The following is an 18,752-nucleotide window of genomic DNA, read 5'->3' as shown; positions in this document are numbered from 1 at the left end:
AAAATTTAGATGCTTTTCAAAGCCAGTTTGACATAATATAGCCATGAAATATTTCGATTCACGTGAATCGAATAGCAGAATATGGCTGTATGATTCACGCTAGTTGGATCGAACTGGGACGTAGTGGTAGGTACGTCCCATGGAATTGAAAAATTGTCATTTTTTTTCCTCTGCGTGCGATATCTATGTAACTATATTATCTGTGATATCAGCCAAGTCGTTGATAAAGACTAAGAAAAGATTGGCTATGATTGGACTTGAGATCACTTGATCAATACTGTACACGACCCCTTAGATAAGATTCCAACCATTTTAACATATTTGAGTGAAAACCAAATTATTTTAATTTTGCAATCAAAATAGTATGACCAATGGCTAAAACAGATGTGCGGCACATCTGTACGCATCGATGCATGCAGCGCTGCACCCAAAACACATGTGCATCACTTTTTAAATTATTGATGCTTATTTCTGTCAAAAAAATTGATAACCTTGATATTTTTTATAATTTTTTTTGTAAGAATACGTTAAAAATGGATTATTAGCGGTTAAAATGAAAGAAATAATTGAACTTATAAAACAAAACAAGATGGTTGTTTTTTTATGAATTCAATTAGTTCTTCCAATTTAAGAAAATTAAAACGAACCTTATTTGAATTTTTGAATAATAGATTGTGCCAACTGCCAATATCAGTAATGCCAAATAGCAAGTAGGTACTTTGTATTTTAGTTGAAACTTGGCATTGAATCTAGAAACAGAGACATGATGCAGCTCAGCGCTGCATGTAGATTTTTCTCCCATAAAAGCCCGTGTTATTTTATTTAGCTGCAGGGAAATAAAATGCACGACTGGGGTCGCACGAACTTGCTCTTAGAGTTAAAGTTGCTTAAATTTTTAAGACTTTTTATATAGAAATTTGGAAAAAAAAAATAAAATTCGTAAAAAAAAAGTAAAATAAAATCTGAAATTATATTGCCCTCCAAAACAAGTATGCAGTTTTGATTGATATATTAACATGCATTTTTAGAAAAAAAATTTTCAAAATCGTTAGAGCCGTTTTTTAAAAAACTAATTTTTTATAAATAAATTTTTGGAAAAAAGTTTAAAAATAAAGTTGGTATGCCATTTTGTAGAAATCACTAATCAACATCTAAAAACAAAATTTCAAAAAAATTCAATGTCCCGTTTTCGAAAATTTGTTTTTTCAAACAAAATTTTCAAAATTTTTTTAAAAATCCAAAACTTATTTTTTTCAAAATTTTATTTTTGGCTTATATTTAAATTATATAAATGCTTCTTCACAAAAAGTTTCGTTAAAATCGAATAAGCGGTTTTGGAGATAATCGGATTTGAAAAAAACGGTTCTATGGCAGGTACCGTTAATAATGATTTTCAAAAAAAAAATTTTTCATTGGAAGATAGACCTTAACTTAAAACTAACATTTGAATTTTTTAAACAACATCGTTAGAGCCGTTTTCGAGATATTTCAATTTTACTAAAATCGATATATGACAAGTACCGTTATTTTTGGTCCAAAAAAATTAATTCCAAAAACCCCTCTGGAGAGTCGCCAAATAACGCTGCATACCAAGTTTGACATCAATCGGTCCATCCGTTTAGGCTGTTGCTTCTTATACCGACAGAAAGACAGACTGACTGACAGACAGACTGACAGACTGACAGACTGACAGACTGACAGACTGACAGACTGACAGACTGACAGACTGACAGACTGACAGACTGACAGACTGACAGACTGACAGACTGACAGACTGACAGACTGACAGACTGACAGACTGACAGACTGACAGACTGACAGACTGACAGACTGACAGACTGACAGACTGACAGACTGACAGACTGACAGACTGACAGACTGACAGACTGACAGACTGACAGACTGACAGACTGACAGACTGACAGACTGACAGACTGACAGACTGACAGACTGACAGACTGACAGACTGACAGACTGACAGACTGACAGACTGACAGACTGACAGACTGACAGACTGACAGACTGACAGACTGACAGACAGACAGACAGACAGACGGACTTCCGGGACCCACTTTTTTGGCATTGTCTACCATCGTAATGTCATGGAAAAATGTTATCTCAACTTTTTTTTTTGTACGAATGCATAACTTGATATATAGTACCTATATCGCAAGTAAAAACTGCACGTCTGTTTTGACCATAACCCTATCAAAAGCCTTCGCAAAATCAGTATAAATAACATCTATTTGGTAGCCTTCTTCGAGTTTATTTAAAACGTAATTGGAAAATATGGAAAGATTTGTGGATGTGGATCTTCCTGCGACAAAACCATGTTGAAAAGGTGAAATATGCTCCTTAAGGAGAAATGTCAACTTTTCACATATAATTTTCTCGAAGAGTTTTGGTATACTTGATAATTTACAAATAGGACGGTAGTTATGTATTTACTTCCTGCTTAGGACCATTTTTATGAATTGGATGATTTTTTCCACACTGAAAGAAATTCACCGCTCCCAAGAGAGGCATTGAAAATGTAATAAAGGGGCTCCGATATAACAAGTGCACATTTCTTCAAAATAATTGTTGGAATTTCATCAGGGCCTTGCTTGCAATCGCTATTTAAATTCAGAAGCCCTTCTTCGATTTCAGAAATTTTAATCTCTAACTGACCAATGTCAACCTTATAACCATTATTAGGTAATTCGGCAATTCTTAATGGATCTAAACTAGATTTCGAATAATTTGATTCGAAATAATGAGCAAACGAATTACAAATATTTGGAAGATCCGAAAATGTAGAGCCAAGGTAGTTCATAATGCTAGGAGTACCATTAGACATTTTTTTACTATTAATAAATGACCAAAAACATTTTCCATTTGTTTTTATGTTTGACTCAATTGATAAAATGTAATTTTTATAAAGAAATTTGTTAAGAAAATCGAATTCTCGAGCTAGCCGAATGTAATTATTTTTTAAATCGATATTGTTTTCGCAAGTGCGTATCCTTTTGTAAGCTTTGTTTTTTGTATTACTTAAGTTACAAAGCCTCTTGTTAAACCATGGAGGTTTTGAGTTTTTAATAATTTTTAGTTTTGGTACATGCATATTAATTGCCGCTTTCAAATTTTCAATGAAGAAATTATAAAATTCAAACAAAGAATTATAATTTAAACGCAGCGGAATACCAGACAAATAACTCGCAATGTCAGTGTAATTAGCTTTTGCATAATTGAATTTAAATTTATTACAAATTGTTATTTTAAAATAATTACATATATAAAAAAAGTTAACATTGAGAGCCAAATGGTGAATAGAGTTAGGAAAAATAGGATAAAGTGATTTATCAACCGATATGTTTAATTCTCTATCGACAAAAACAAGATCAAGAATACGATTTAAATTATTTTTGCAACAATTAAGCTGAATCAAGTCATAGCTTGCAAATGAATCAATTACTTCACATTCCAAATCTGTGTTTACATTAAATGATAATAATTGCTGTTCTTCTAGATCAAAAAAAATCTCCAACAATAATTATATGTTCATTATTTTTTAGTTTAGATAATTAGAAATTACAATTGTTTTTATGAATTTTATACAAATCTAATGAGCTTCTGAGTGGAATATAACTTACAACAACAAATAATACGTATTTATTTTCAAATATGATTTTAACTATAATTTGGTCGATGTCGTATGGACAAGAAGAAGCAGAAGAAGGGAAACTCATTTCAATGCATACGTAGAGCAAAGAGCAAGTAACACACCTCCACCTCTTTTCAAATCAGTTGTCTGAGAACAACGATCTTTGCGAAAAAGCACATACTGATTGTTGTTGCATATTTCAGCATTAAGATGGTCAATGGATAACCAAGTTTCGGTGAGTGCAACGAAATCACATTGAATAGAGGACAGAGACAAGAACATTTGTTGAATTTTTGTGCGCATTCCTCCGACGTTTTGGTAATAGCCGAACAGCTGATTAAAATTACCGGAACGTTGATAAGAGTGTGAAGGAGAGCAATTTAGTTTAGAAGTTGTTGTAAGTTTTGATTGTCAATTGACGTTGAGTGGTGGCTGTTGTAAAGGCTGTTGAGTTGATGGAGGGGGAGGTGGTGGTGGTGGTGATGAAGATGATGATGATGACGGTGCACATAGGAGTATTGTCATCAAAAACCTGGCCATAATTATTTTTCGTGGTTTTTGTTATTATTTCTGTTTAAAATGAGTATTCCTACAAGAAAATACAATATAAATCTAGTTTTTGTTATTTTTATTTTTTTACCAATAACTAAAAAAATTGATTAATGGCCTGTACTCCGCCTGTCGACATTATTTTTCTCAAATTTTTTTCCTCATCCCTAATAAGCAGTTCTCAGTTTCTTTTCTCTCTTCCCCAACCTTAATTAAGATCACCCAAAATAAAATACACTAATAACATCAGTAAATTTAATTTAAAAACAAAAAACGTTGCATAAAGTAAGGAGTATTTTCTATCAGAAAGTGAAAAACTAATTGACCCTCGATTCTCTAAAGAGCACCCAATTTTTGTTGCATTGTGTTAAAGAATATATAACTTAACTCATAAGTTTCAATTCATCGCAGAATAACGGGGTATACTAAAACAAAATCATTAAAGTTCAAATAATAACTTACCAAAAGCATCAAGTTTTTAGATACTAGTTCTAAGCCCGAATTAAAATAGAAAAAACCATCTTACATTTTCAAAACTTTATTAATATCGTTAATAAATAACTGAAGAAGAATTCTCCATTTAAATTTTGTTTAGATTTCTATCACAACACTTCGATATCGCATATAGAATAACACTTACCAAAATTCTTCGAATTCAAATAAAAATGAGGTAGATGTAACTGTTAACTTTGAACTCATTTTTTAACAAGATACGATCGAAAAACAAAAAAAATTAGTGCAGCATATTGGCACAGGTTTATTTTGCTCCCACTTTGCCAAACTTTTTGGTGTCAATTTAGATTTTCAGAAAATCGACTAATGACCAGGTTTTTACTGCAAATACTCCTATGTGCGGTGGTTGCTGCGGCGGCTGTGTTGACTGTGACAATGGTGATTCATTATTGTTTTCTCCCGAGACAATTTTTTGTATTTGGACAAAACATGGCCAGATAGAGGAATCCATGATAATCGAATATTTAGACGAATATTTGAAGGTAAATACCCCTATGAGCGTCGTAATTTTTGTCAAAAATGAAAAAAATTAAAAACTAAATTGTAATTCTGAACAGGGTGTACAAGTTTGTAACAGTAATTTTTTCGATCAAAAAATAGATAATGTCAAAAAACAAATGTAATGTCCTAATTTTTTTTCTTTTTCGGTCGAAAAAGGCATGTAGAGCATGCATGATACGCAAAAAATGTCTAGGCATGAATTTTAGAGCATGGTAAAAGCTACAAAAAAGCATCATATTAAAATTTTTGTATCTCGTCGGAAAAAGCTCATAGCATAGAATAATTACAAATAGAAGTGGACACCCATGGAAACTTCCGCTGTAAAATTGCTGTCGCTAGTATCGTGCGTTGAACTAAAAAAGCAAATCCAACAATCCAAAAGCAAATCCTACAATCCAAGAGCAAATCCAGCAACCCAAAATCAAATCCTAAGCCGCTTATACATATATGTAGATAAAAGTTTACCTATTTCAAAAAATGGAGATAGCCTAGAGGATAAGGTGAATGTCTGGTAAGTTTACCTGCCTAGGTTCGAATCTGACGGGAAATTGAGATTGTTTTTTTTTTTTACATTACAAGAATAAAAATTAATTAAATTTGTCAAAAAAAAAAATCTCCGCAAAAAAAAAAACAGTTTCAATTTTTACCGGTATTAGAACCTAGGCCAGTAGGAGTAAAAGGCATCGTCCTTGTTCTCTACACTAATATGCTTTTCAATATACGAAAACTAATATCAATATAAGCTCTTTGAAATGTATAATAATAATTATAAATTTTTTTATGAAGGTTTAAAAAAAAATTATTAGTTAAGACTCAAGTCGAATATACATGATAGTTGAGGCGCAAACTTGTAGTTCATCTATCTTTCGGTACTCTTATAGTCGCATGAGTAATCTGTGGTGTCACTTTTATTTGTAATTATTCAATGCTCATAGTAAATCTTCGTCGAAAACTTCAGAATACGCTTTTCTAAGCATACCCTACAATACAAAATATCAACAATCTAGCTTTCTAGATTCATTTGCATTTCTAAGCCGTTTTTTCCGACGAGGTCTTTGATGTTTTAATCATAGAGTAAGTTGGGAGCTTTGTGCGTCTTTAAAAAAAATACATATCCCTTGTACGTTGCAGGGGAGAACTGTTGGTGCAGGGAAATAAGCCCCCAGAAATTAAGTCTGAGGGACTTGGTTCTCACGATTTAAAGTGGGCAGGCAGACGCCAATGTCAGCAGCTTTTAAACTAAAGAGTACTTTGCCTGGCCGGCTTCGCGGGTTCTCAGGATTTTAACTCCCTTTTTGGGTCCATTGTCCCGCTCCCGCAACTTGGTTGCTCTGATTAGGGTATGTTAAGTCTCCAAGTAAGCACCAATGTCAACAGTTAAAAAAAAGTACCTTGCTTGGCCTGCTTCGCAATTGAAATAAGACATCTAGCATTGTTCCATTTTTTTAATTTTTTTTTATAATTAACGCGCACATCAAGTGGGTATAAATGCCCTTAAAATGTTATAAAAACACAGTTCGAGCTTTTAGGAAAAGAGGAGTGAATAAGGTAGGAGACATCGATGTACATTAGGAGCATTCACGATTCGATGCAAATGGTCTTGTATCGTTGCAAAAGTGCAAAATTTTAACCTCTTCTTAAATTTAAATAGCCAAATATACAATTTTTTTTACACTTTTGCACTTTTGCTATACTCTAACCCTATTGCAAAAATAAAATACAATGGTGTAAAATTTGTCTGTTATAGTTGTAGTATGGAAATAATTTGAAAGGTGGTCCTATTTCGGGGCATTATTTCACTAGTCCTAAGGTCATTTGTCCTAAGGCGCTGTATCAATAATATCATCATTAAATGGACAGTGTTATCCAAAAATAAAATTTATTGGTACCCGAAGTTCGCTTTCGAGTGAATTTGATCAAAAATCAGGGGTCGAATCACGGCACACGATTGCGTTTTGACTATTGCCGTCTCTAACTAATCACTAGAAAATGATAGGGACAGATAACGCCCATACGTTAAGGAACGTATGCCGTGATTCGACCCCAGTTTTTCTGTTTTTCAATTTTCTAAAAAGTTAGAAGACATAGACACATGGTTTTCAGAAATTAACAGGGGCAGTTTATTTTGTTAGAAAATTTTGTATTTAAGTTCGATGTCTTGAAAAATATCGTATTTTTTTATTTTTTCCCTAAAATTATGAATTTAAAATCAATTTTTTAAAAAACCATAGCTTGAAATACTTATTTAAAATATAGTTTTATTTAAAATATAGTTTTTCTTAAGTGTAAGTGTTGCCGCTGTTTTTAGATATTTTTTTGTTTTGATTTTGAGTAATTAATTAATCTTAAACGGGGGGAGATAGATCCCCCTCCAAATGTTTGTATTGAACTCCCCTACAAGAATCTCTTACAATTTGTCACCGCCTTAGTTATCGTACTATCCCATATTTATGTATGTTCATTTTATTTTGCTTTTAAAAAATCCTCTTTATAATCACGTGCTGAAGCCTGAACAGGATGCTTGTGAAGTGAAATATATATGTACAATATTGAAACCCTCAAATAAGCTCATACAAAAACAGCTAATACATTACATTTTAAACACTACATATACATATATTCGTAGTTTAAATTATTGAATTTTGTTTTATTTTGCATGATTAATTTTAATATTTTATTAAATGATCCCCCAAAACCATGATTGGATGTATTAAGGCCGTGTGTGAATTGGGTTAAATATTAAACCTATTTAAATTTTTGAAACTATTGAGATGAAAAAAAATCAACTGTTATGGCTTATTGTTTAAAATTTTTCTCTGCCTTTTTTTTGCCAAGATACTCCTTTGTAATCGGGTCCCGGAGCCCATTAAATTTTTAACAGCTGAAATTGTTTATTCGCCTCAATAGTGTCAAAAATTTAACAGGGGTTAAATATTTAACCCAATTCATGCTGATGACATTAAGCTTTTCAAAAGTATTAAATGTATTTCTGACTGTATACTGCTACAAAAAGACTTAATTTTATTTAGGGAATGGTGCAATAAAAATCGTCTTGTTCTAAATGTTGACAAGTGTAAAGCTATGATTACACGGTCAACGAAATCGGTCAACGCGTTGACTCTCTGACGTCAAGAAAAAATACATATTCTCTCTGTCATCTAACCGTCAACGTTCACAGTGTCAATGCCTAAAACATTGATTATCACACGATTGACACTATTGCGTCAATTGTTGTCCTAAATTACGTTGACCCGCAGCAGGTGTGTCAACGTGACGTTTACTTAGCAGTGTCAACGCGTTGACTCACAAAACTTTGTTGATCACACGGTTTGACACAAAGCAAAAATTTAAATTTTCCAAAAATATTTTTAAAGCGGAGAAAATGAGATTTGAAAAAAGCTCTCATAGAAAAATTAAACGAAAATTTGTTTGACATGGTTGCATTCAAATGTAAATATTTCAAGATATACGCAGTGCACTTTTAAGATAAAAGTCTTAAATGAATTCTGATAGGATTTTTTAACGAATATAAATGTAAAATTACTAAAGTTTTGTCGAAAAATTAGAAAAAAAAATAAAAAAGTTTCGACATTTGATTTTTAAAAAATCGAAAAAAAATCAATATGGCCACCTTCAAACGCTTATAGCATAGCACCCAATGTTAATGTTTATGGTCTTAAAATGTAGCTTATTATATACAAATGGTTTTTGGTTTTATGTAAAAAAAAATTTTTTGCATCCAACATGGATGCCACGGCCACGCCGAAAAGTTTTTTTTTGTAAAAAAAAAAAAAACAAAAAGGTGAAATGATGAAATGAGAACCCCCGCCCTCTAAAACGGTACATAATTCAAAAAATTGTCCTACAAAAAACGTTCCCAATCAAACTTTCATCACATTTCTATACAAAAAACAATGTCATTCTGAAACGATGACACGGTATTAAATTCTGCTCCGTCAACGCTGGCACAGGGTCATTGCGATGACACCCAGTCCTAAAACCCTGTCATGGCGTCCCAATGGCATTGACAGAGAGATTAGACGGTCATCGAAAATAGTCAATGCGATGACCCAAAAATGTGTGTCAACGCGAGAGTCATCGTACCCGTCAACGTAATGACAGAAGTTTTCGTTGACGATCACACGACGTGACACTATTGGGACAAATTATAATGTCATTTTTACGGCAAAGAGTCAACGCGTTGACCGATTTCGTTAACCGTGTAATCATAGCTTAAGACTATGAGTTTTTCAAGCACAAAAGTTCCGTTTGTTTTTAATTATTCCTTTGATTGATTGATTGTTTGATCCTGAGTATACCTTTAACGATCAATTAAACCACATAATAAAAATAGTAGTATTCTAGGATTCAGAAAGAGATTTGGTCACGATTTATGTGACCCTTATGTAGGGTGTCCAACTGGGACACCCTATGTTCTAAATTTTCTAAATAGAGAACATTTTACTCTAGAACTGTTAAAAAAAGAGAAAAAAAAGAGAACATTTGATTTACAGAAAAAATGCAATCAAAAAAAGTTTTTGATCGTAACATATGCAATAAAAATTCAAAAGTGTAAAATATATCGCAACTGAAAAAAAGAACATGTTCTCTTTTATAGAGATACGAAAGACACCCTACCCTTATGTTATTTAGATTCTCTTTGATTTTTTCGTCAGGGAAATACTCGAATATGGCTGTGTAGTAAGTGGATTCCTTACTACGCCACTCATAAAACAAGTCTTGAAGCAATTCAGTTTTCAGAGAAGGTTTTCACGTTTTATACCTTCATTTTATTCCATGGTCATTAACTTCTCTTTTCCTTCACTCACTAACCATGGAAAGTATTTGCAGTTTTGTTTTATTGTTCGAATTATTTATGGGTCAATATCATCCCCATCGGTTCTAAGTCGTTTAATTTCAGTTATAGCCGTGAAAGAATTAGACTATGCCAACCATTGTGCCTTATATTTAGTAGATCAAACTATGGTTCAATTAGCCCCTCAATCAATTATTAACAATATTCAATAAATTTTATTTTTGTATCGAGTATATAAATGACAATTTCAAATGCACTAAATTTCAAACAATGTTTTTCAACAGCTTAGAGTAAATAACTACGATTTTAAGTATTATGTAGATAAGAATTACTCACGTTAGTACTTAAAGAATTGAAATAAACAATCCGTCATAGCAACTTCCGGGAATTGTTTTACGAGAACAAAATTTCATGTTTGTTATCTATGATTGATGCCCTTTCAAGTCATATATGTACTATATGTAGGTCTCATTTTAATCTGTGACTGTTTTTTTTTTTTTGCAATGTATTTTTGGGCTCCTCACTGTCATTTTCTTTTACAAAAAATTTGTTTTCAAAAGCTGATTCAATGATTTAGGAGAGGACAGCCCTAGGCCCTCTCAAAATAGGGGCCCCACAATGCCAAAAAAAATCATATTCCAACAAATACACACCAAAATATATATAAGTTTAGTGACCCAACAGTTGAAGTTTCGATCTACCGTTATCTACTCTAAGCTCTATTATATATCTTTCTTGAGCTGTATTTTGTAATAATTTGTTTCCTTGAATCCACACCAATTCAAGAATTATATACTACACTATATACACAGAAAAAAAAACATATTATCTCGGTTACAAAGCAAACAAAAAGCATTATGAAGGTCATTTTTACAGCAACTGCTACTATGTGCCACGCAGAGTTTATTTACCTGTGATACACAACAAGGAGGAGCAGCCCAAGCTAATGGTAGCTCTCCAACATCTATTCAGGTATGGGGGATATTTATTCTAAAATCATACAAAAAAATTTTAGTTTACTTTTGAATACTTACATAAACTGCTAAATTGTTTAAAATTTTAATAATAAATAATTATGTCTAAATGTTTCAGGCTCCAGTCCTCCCGGCAATTATAGATTGCAAATCAAATCCACCCGCATATACATTTGTCCAAGGATGGCAGCTTCTCTCACTTGCTGTTTCTCTTTTTGTTCCGAAGTCTAGCCGTCTCCTTTGGTATTTAAAGCTGCATTTATCTCGCAACGCCGACACAAAGACTGAAACTGGCAAGTATGCAGCCTACTGTGAACGTGCCTTAGATCGAACACTCAAAAATGGCGGACGCGAAACAAAACCCTCACGTATGGAAGTTTTATCAATTCTACTCAAGAATCCCTACCACCATTCCTTACCTCATGCTATTCCTGTTCATATGATGAATACCACCTACCAAGTCATATCATTTGATGGCTCAACAACAATTGAAGAGTTCCAATCGACTCTTGCTCAAGAAATTGGGGCACGGGAATCAACAAATGGATTCTGTTTGTTTAGCGATGACCCCATAGAAAAAGATCTAGAGCATTATCTTGACCCGCAAGCCAAGCTTTGTGATGTCATTTCAAAGTGGGAAACTGCTTTACGTGAAAAAGGCTCAGGAAAGTTTGAAAATTCAAGGGTTATTCAATTGACATACAAAAACAGACTGTATTGGAAGCATACTATAAAGTTCGAAACAGACAAGGAGAAATTACTTTTGTGTTACCAGACCAACCATCAGATTGTTCAAGGACGTTTTCCACTATCAAGAGACCTTGCTCTAGAGCTCTCATCTTTAATGTCACAAATTGATATGGGCGATTATTCGTTGGAAAAATCAAGAGGATCAGGAAACATGAATAATGCAAGTCTAAAGGCCCTAGATAAATTCTATCCTTATCGATATAGAGATGCCTTGAGTTCAGAACAGTTAAAAGATATCCAAGAACTTCTTATTTCTAAATGGATGCTATTGAAGGGACGTTCCACATTAGATTGTATAAGAATATATTTAACTTGCTGTAGGAAATGGCCATTTTTCGGAGCTACTTTGTTTCAAGCGAAACCCCGACATTCTGATCAGGCAATGGCGTGGTTGGCTGTATCTGAAGACGCTCTTAATGTTCTCGAACTATCGTCGATGGCTCCACTTGCTCGATATCCTTATACATCAGTTATGACTTTTGGAGGTTGCCAAGACGATTTTATGTTAGTGGTAGGCAATGAGGATAATTTAGTGACAGCTGGAAACACCAACGAGGAAAAGTTGCTCTTTGCACTGAGCAAACCGAAGATTCTGGAAATTACTCTTTTAATTGCGGATTATATGAATGCCTTAGGGCACACTCTTCCCGGAACACCTCAAATGAATACCCTTACAAGAAATGGATCCCATCGATCACTTAGGTCACGACCTATACTAGGGGCTTGTGTGTCCACTGGTGGTGGAGCGTCGACGAATGCCACTACAACAGCTCATAACACCCTCAACTCCCATGCCACACATACTTTGAACTCGAATCATTCGCATACTTTAAATTCACAATACAGTGGTATTGGTATGTTTAGTGGAGCAAGCCATCAAAATACAATGAGTTCCTCCCATGGTGGTCAACCAGATATATTAAAAAGTACCCCAGATCACCAGAGATTGCAGAAATAAAACACAAATGTTTACTTTTGCTTTATTTATTAATGATTTTTTACATACCAGTATTAAGAAAACAACAAAATGAAAGGACTTGTTTATAAATAAGAACAAATGATTAATAACACTGTGTAACACTCAAAATATACCCGGGCGGAGACCTATCACGTTTTGTAGAGATAGTTGCGCTGATTAAGAAATTGTATTTAAAAACACCCTTACACCCCCGAAATCTGGAGTTAGGCGCAAAAAACGGTTTTTTGAAAAAAATCTAGCTTCGCTAAATTTTACACTTTTGGATAAAAGACATTTAGACCTTTTTCAACAATGTAGAAACATTTGGTTCGGTTAAACCACCTAGAATTTATAAGCTAGCGAAGTTAAAAAATTTCATTTTTTGTCTTTTACCCAACTTCGACATCAGTTTTAAGTACATATATGTTTTTAAAACAACATGCTGCTTTAAAAATATATTCTAAAATAATCGGCCCTAGCGAGATATCCGTCGGAGCGGATTTTGTCCGATTCATCCGAATCGGACAGTTTTTACCTGTCGGAAACGAACCTCGAAGGTCGAAGCATATTTCGTATGAAATCGGAGAATCTCCGCTCCGACGGATTACCTCGCTAGGGCCGAATATTTATTTCCAAACCAAACGAGGTACTTTATATCGTCGGTCCAAAGGAAAAACACACTAACTACATAGGATTTCAATAGCAGTTAGTCAGTTTTTCCATTGAACCGACGATATGAAAATCGGTTGAATATTTCCATAGAAAAAAAAAATTACGATTTCAACCCGAATACAGAAATTTAAACTGAATAAAAATGTTAGTTTCGATTACCTCCCGAATTGGATTAAAATTTTTTTTTTCAAGGATCCGAATATAGGATTTACCTGAAAGTTGAAATTTCAAAGATGTATTCATATAATTTAATGAATTTTTATTTTTTTTTAATAAATACATAAATAAATACAAAGTTGAATGCCAGTTTTAGAAATGTTGACTGGATCTCTTTCTCCTTAGGCCCATTTCACACATAGCCCGCGACCGGCTAACCGGCTCGAGTAGCCGGTTTTTCTTCTTATGTTTTCAATGTATTCGTGTGAGGGCACCCATAGAAATGTATATATGTATTGTAACCGGCTATCCGGGCCGTTTACCCGCTTCCCGGCTTTGTGTGAAATAGGCCTTAAGCTTTCATCGTATGTGTCTCGTTTTATTGACCAAAAATACTCCATCATGTTTAAGTCTTTCTTACCTTGCCTTCAAAACAATTTCGTGTTGGAAACGCTCCCCTTGTTCATCACTGAATTGGCTGAGGAAAGAAATCTACATATATGAATAAAGCACTTAAGAACTCATCTACATTTTGAACATTATCTGGGATCTTGTTATTTCCTTTACGGTTAAAAATTTTGGTGTAGATCAGGCATGTCAAACTTGCGACCCGCGGGCCGCATGCGGCCCACAGCGAATAACTTTGTGGCCCGGCCCTGTCCACATTTTTATTAATTTTGAGTTTTAGATTATAATTTAGATTTTGTGTACACAGCTTTTGACACACATGCAACTCCTTTTTTCCTAATCAAATAAATATGGGACAAAACCAAACAAAATAGTAAATTTTATAAGATCTCGTGGCTTAAATCAGGGTAAGTTATGTGATTTCTTAAAGTAAACTAGGAAGCGAATATTCTGAGTTAACCTAAAAACGATTTTGGGGCTTTTTTTTAGTTTTTAATGATAAAAGTCTTTAAACCAGCATGTCTTGCTATCTAAAATGGTTGCAGAGTTTATAATTCATGATACCTACCTAGATTTAGCAAAACATTTATTGAGTTAAACTCAACACTGCGATTCATAATAATAACGAATATGTGAACGAATGCAACATTCAAATGCAAATGTGCATTCAAATGCAAATTTCACAGTAGGTACCTGTCGATGCGAGCAGTTTTTTTCAGTCATTAAGAGGAATGAGTTACGTATAAGATCCTGAATAACTAACTTTGGTCTGAGAAAAAAATGGTAAATGAAAAAAAAAAAAAAAAATAGTTTCCTCATTTTTGCTGTTTTTTTTTACAAAATTCTTTTACATATAAAAATTGTAGCTTAACATGTTCTGCGGCCCACACAAATTTTTATCTCGCTGTTTTGGCCCCTTGTAACCATTGAGTTTGACATGCCTGGTGTAGATTCTACGAAAATTTTGGTAACATGTCAGGCAACACCAAAATTTTTTTAAATTTAATACATATTTTGATTGTAGATTCTACGAAAATTTTGGTTACATGCCAGGCAAAAGCAAAATTTCTTTGAATTTAATATTTTGATTGTATACATTAAGGGCCATTTGCTGAATCGAAACTTAAATAATTTATGTTGAACATAAATTCTTATTCTCTATTTTTTCCTCTGCGTAAACTGTTTGACTTAAATGCTTGTTAAGCTTCGATTTAGCAAAAGGCTCTAAGTCCAATAAATAATTTATTGAAATTTAGTTATTTGTATCAAAAATCGAGGACGTATTCCTAAATTTAAAGTTTCAGTTTATTATAATGATACCTACCTATTTCTTTGTTTTTCTTTTTTATTATTTTAAGTGTTTTCTTTCTTACTTCTTTAAAATGAAAGAAAATATTTCTGAAAGTGATTATTCATCATAAATAATTATATCTTATTTTTTTTCACAAACTATCAGGGACGAACGCAGAAAAAAATTACGGGGGGGTTTCAAAAATTTAACTAACCATTTTTTTGAATTATTTATCAGCCCTGTTGTGAGTTTCACTGGGACAATCTTTCGCCCGAAATGCTTTTGTTCGTCCGGAATTTAATTGCAAGTTGCATCGGAGTGAAATTAGCATTTTCCGCTAAACTGTTTTTTGTTTTTCACTAATGTTTAAGTGAGCCGCTAACCTTGCATTTTAACTAAAAAATAAAATTTAATTTCAAAATACGAGGAGTTTTCGGGGCTCGAACAACTTATCGCCATCAACTCACAATAGAGGAAAAGTGAAATTTAATTTTTTCGGGTTGAATCTTATTCACTTGAAACTCACAATAGCACTGAATATGTTTTTCGGGGAACATAAATATCGTGATGACAAAGCCAAAACCACGAATTTGCAAAATTGTACGTTTGAGAAAAAACTTCTTCAGAGTTTTGGAAACTCATGCAATCTTATGGAAACAAACTCGTGCAACGGAAATTGATAGTTTAGGCTTCAAGGCAAAAGTTGGAGGATTGGTATGAATGCAGTGAGTAGAGGGACCGATAACAAGTAAAATGATTTATTAAAGAAGATATATTGTCGTTCGAAAAGCAAAGTGACTGTTGCCAACTTAATTCAGAACAAGTGCGAGCAGGTTCTTAAGAAAGTGGGGGGTTGTCATGGGACTCAACCACCAGAATGACTCAACGAACAAACCAAGCTTCGTCAATTTTTTTTACTGTCCAAAAACAGCACATAGACCGACCGACGAAAATACTCTTCCGGCTTAGTTTGAATGCAGCATTGAAGATTTTTCGCACAAAAATTTTGTGGAATACATATATATTATACATATATACATTAGACTGGGCCAAAAAAAAAAAAAATATTTTTTTTTTTTGAAAGTTACTTCGAAAATCTTGTTCAGGATGATGAAAAAAAAATTTGGTGAAAATTTGAGCCCTTAAAAAAAATTTTAAGAGGTCTATCATCGGTGTTTTTTATTTTTATACATGATATGATGTTTTACAACAGAACTGCTAGACGATTCTCTACAAAAAAGGTCTCCTAGTAATTTTCCCTAAATTGAGTTCTAAAGAAGTTATTCACTATTTAAATCGAGAAAAAAATTAAAAATCAATTTTCAATTTCAAAATTTTCTAATTCACTGAAAATCCAATATTTTCAAATTAGCAAGATGTTTTCTTGTAGGGACTTAAACGTTCTATAAAAAGTTCCCTGGCAGCAAATTAATTGCTTTAACCGATTTAAATCGTGAATAACTTCTTTAGAACTCAATTTAGGGAAAATTACTAGGAGACCTTTTTTGTAGAGAATTAAATTTCCTATAAGAATCTGTCGTGGTTTTATTTTTCTATTCACTTATTTGCTCATCACAAAATTCCAAAGTGAAACAGTCAAATTGAAAAAACACTTCGATTTAAAAAGCTTAATTACTCGAATACGGCTCGTCTGACGAAAATTTTCAATTAGATCTTTTTTGTAGGAAATTTAATTTTATATAAGAAAAAATGAACAGAAATTTTTTTTACTTTGATCGTCTAGCAGTTCTGTTGTAAAACATCATATCATGTATAAAAATAAAAAACACCGATGATAGACCTCTTAAAATTTTTTTTAACGGCTCAAATTTTCACCAAATTTTTTTTTCATCATCCTGAACAAGATTTTCGAAGTAATTTTCAAAAAAAAAAATATTTTTTTTTTTGGCCCAGTCTAATATACATAACTAGTTATCTTAATTTCTCTCATAAATCTACGCAATACCTAAGATCGCATTCTTTTTTTTTCAAAAATCAATTCATAAAGCAAAAAATTGCCTGATCACTGTTAGTAAAACAATAAACATAAATATACATTTATTTTGTTAGTTGAAAATGGCTTGAATCCATCAGTTTTCAATTTTTTTTCCATTTAGAACATTTATCAACTGCTTATTACTACTTTTGCTATATTGAAAAAGTAGTTCAAAGCAGCTTAGGTACTAAGCAGCAGATAAATATTCCCAAAGGAACTCAGCTTTTATAAGTCCTAATGATTGGGAATTTGAAATTGCGGACATGAGATTTTTTTAGATTTTTGACATAAGTTATAGAATATCTAAACAAAGATAGAAACAAACAAATTGGCCTATTAGCACTAATTCCAAGATACTCCAGTCAAAGCGTCGGAAAAAAAGGCCTAACCTTGCGCAGAGAGGCACTGTCAGTTTTTATTTCATGGATCGATAGGGGTATATTTAAAAGGCTTAAACTCAATTTCTCACCACCTGACCATTCTTTTTAGCGGAGTTATTCACAAAAAAGCATTTTTTGGGGTATTTTATTTCCAAGCTAATATCTTTGCTCCAGTATGTCCAGAAAATTAACAAACATTCTCTTCCTTATAATATTTTCTATCATTCTGTGTAATTTCATTGTATTAAAACGAGTTACTACAGTTACTACTTAAAGTCAAATTCTAGTTGTTACAAAACACATTTTCGTTTTTATTTCGGAAAAAGCTTATATTATGGTCAACATTTTTCTAATTTATTTTGTAGTCCTCTTAATTTCCTGCATTTTACAAAAAAAATCAACTCTTTAACACCAAAGATGACCGAGCAATTGATAAATGAACGCACGAAAAACCGGTGCGAAACCACTCAAACATATCGTTTTTTGGGAATAACTCGGCTTCAGAATGTCCTACGACAAAAAATAAAGCTATTAATTGTTTCTTATCTTTTCTATCTATTTGGTGCACATTCTTTTTGTTGAAACAAATAAAAAATAAGTAATATTAAGTCAAAGACGTTTTTTTGTTTAGCAAACTCTTGCCTTATTATATTGTAAACGGTGCAAGTATTGGCTAAAAAAATAAAATAATATTTTACCTTGTAACAATAAATGCCCTAATTTCAATTTATTTGCGAAATGTTTCCAATTTTTTTATGAATCTAAGCCTTAACATGTTCAACAGTTGGATACATGCTTAAAATAAGCAAAATTTATTACTTTACCTTACCAAAATTGAAAAAGAATGCTGGTCAAAATACTTATGCCGCTCAAAAAATAGCACATAGCTGCCTGAAAGCCAAATTTCACTCATATGACTTACTTTGACCGCCATGAGATTCACCATAACATACTTAATAAATAACCATTAACTTTACCTATATAAAGTTTAACCGTAAGAAATTATTCTTATCAGATCGAGAATTGTAAATTAGTCAAAATAATTATGCCGACGACTGTAGTAGGCTTGTGTTGCTCGCGAACGAAGTAGTTCAATAAACTTGTTCATTTTGGCGAGCTAGTGAACAATTTTTTCAATTTAA

At 32.8% G+C, this 18,752-nt stretch overlaps 1 protein-coding gene across 19 annotated transcripts in view; it reads left to right on the top strand.

Annotated features, from left to right (window-relative positions):
- Positions 1–13,546, top strand: part of LOC129908810 (uncharacterized protein CG43867) — a 276,259-nt gene extending 262,713 nt beyond the window's left edge. For 15 of the 19 annotated variants that reach the window (XM_055985584.1, XM_055985581.1, XM_055985578.1 and 12 more), the window contains 2 exons: positions 10,902–10,997; positions 11,118–13,546. In XM_055985584.1, the coding sequence (XP_055841559.1) occupies positions 10,902–10,997; positions 11,118–12,707 (1,686 nt within the window). In that variant the 3' untranslated portion in view covers positions 12,708–13,546. The remainder of the gene's footprint in view (positions 1–10,901; positions 10,998–11,117) is intronic. The other 4 variants (XM_055985587.1, XM_055985585.1, XM_055985589.1 and 1 more) reach the window with 1 other exon arrangement.
- Positions 13,547–18,752: the final 5,206 nt, after the last annotated feature.

This window comes from Episyrphus balteatus, chromosome 2 (genome assembly GCF_945859705.1).
Source record: "Episyrphus balteatus chromosome 2, idEpiBalt1.1, whole genome shotgun sequence".
Classification (NCBI taxonomy): Eukaryota; Metazoa; Arthropoda; class Insecta; order Diptera; family Syrphidae; genus Episyrphus; species Episyrphus balteatus.
The sequence above is the reverse complement of the archived record's forward strand: the minus strand, read 5'-3'. Positions and strand labels throughout refer to the sequence as shown.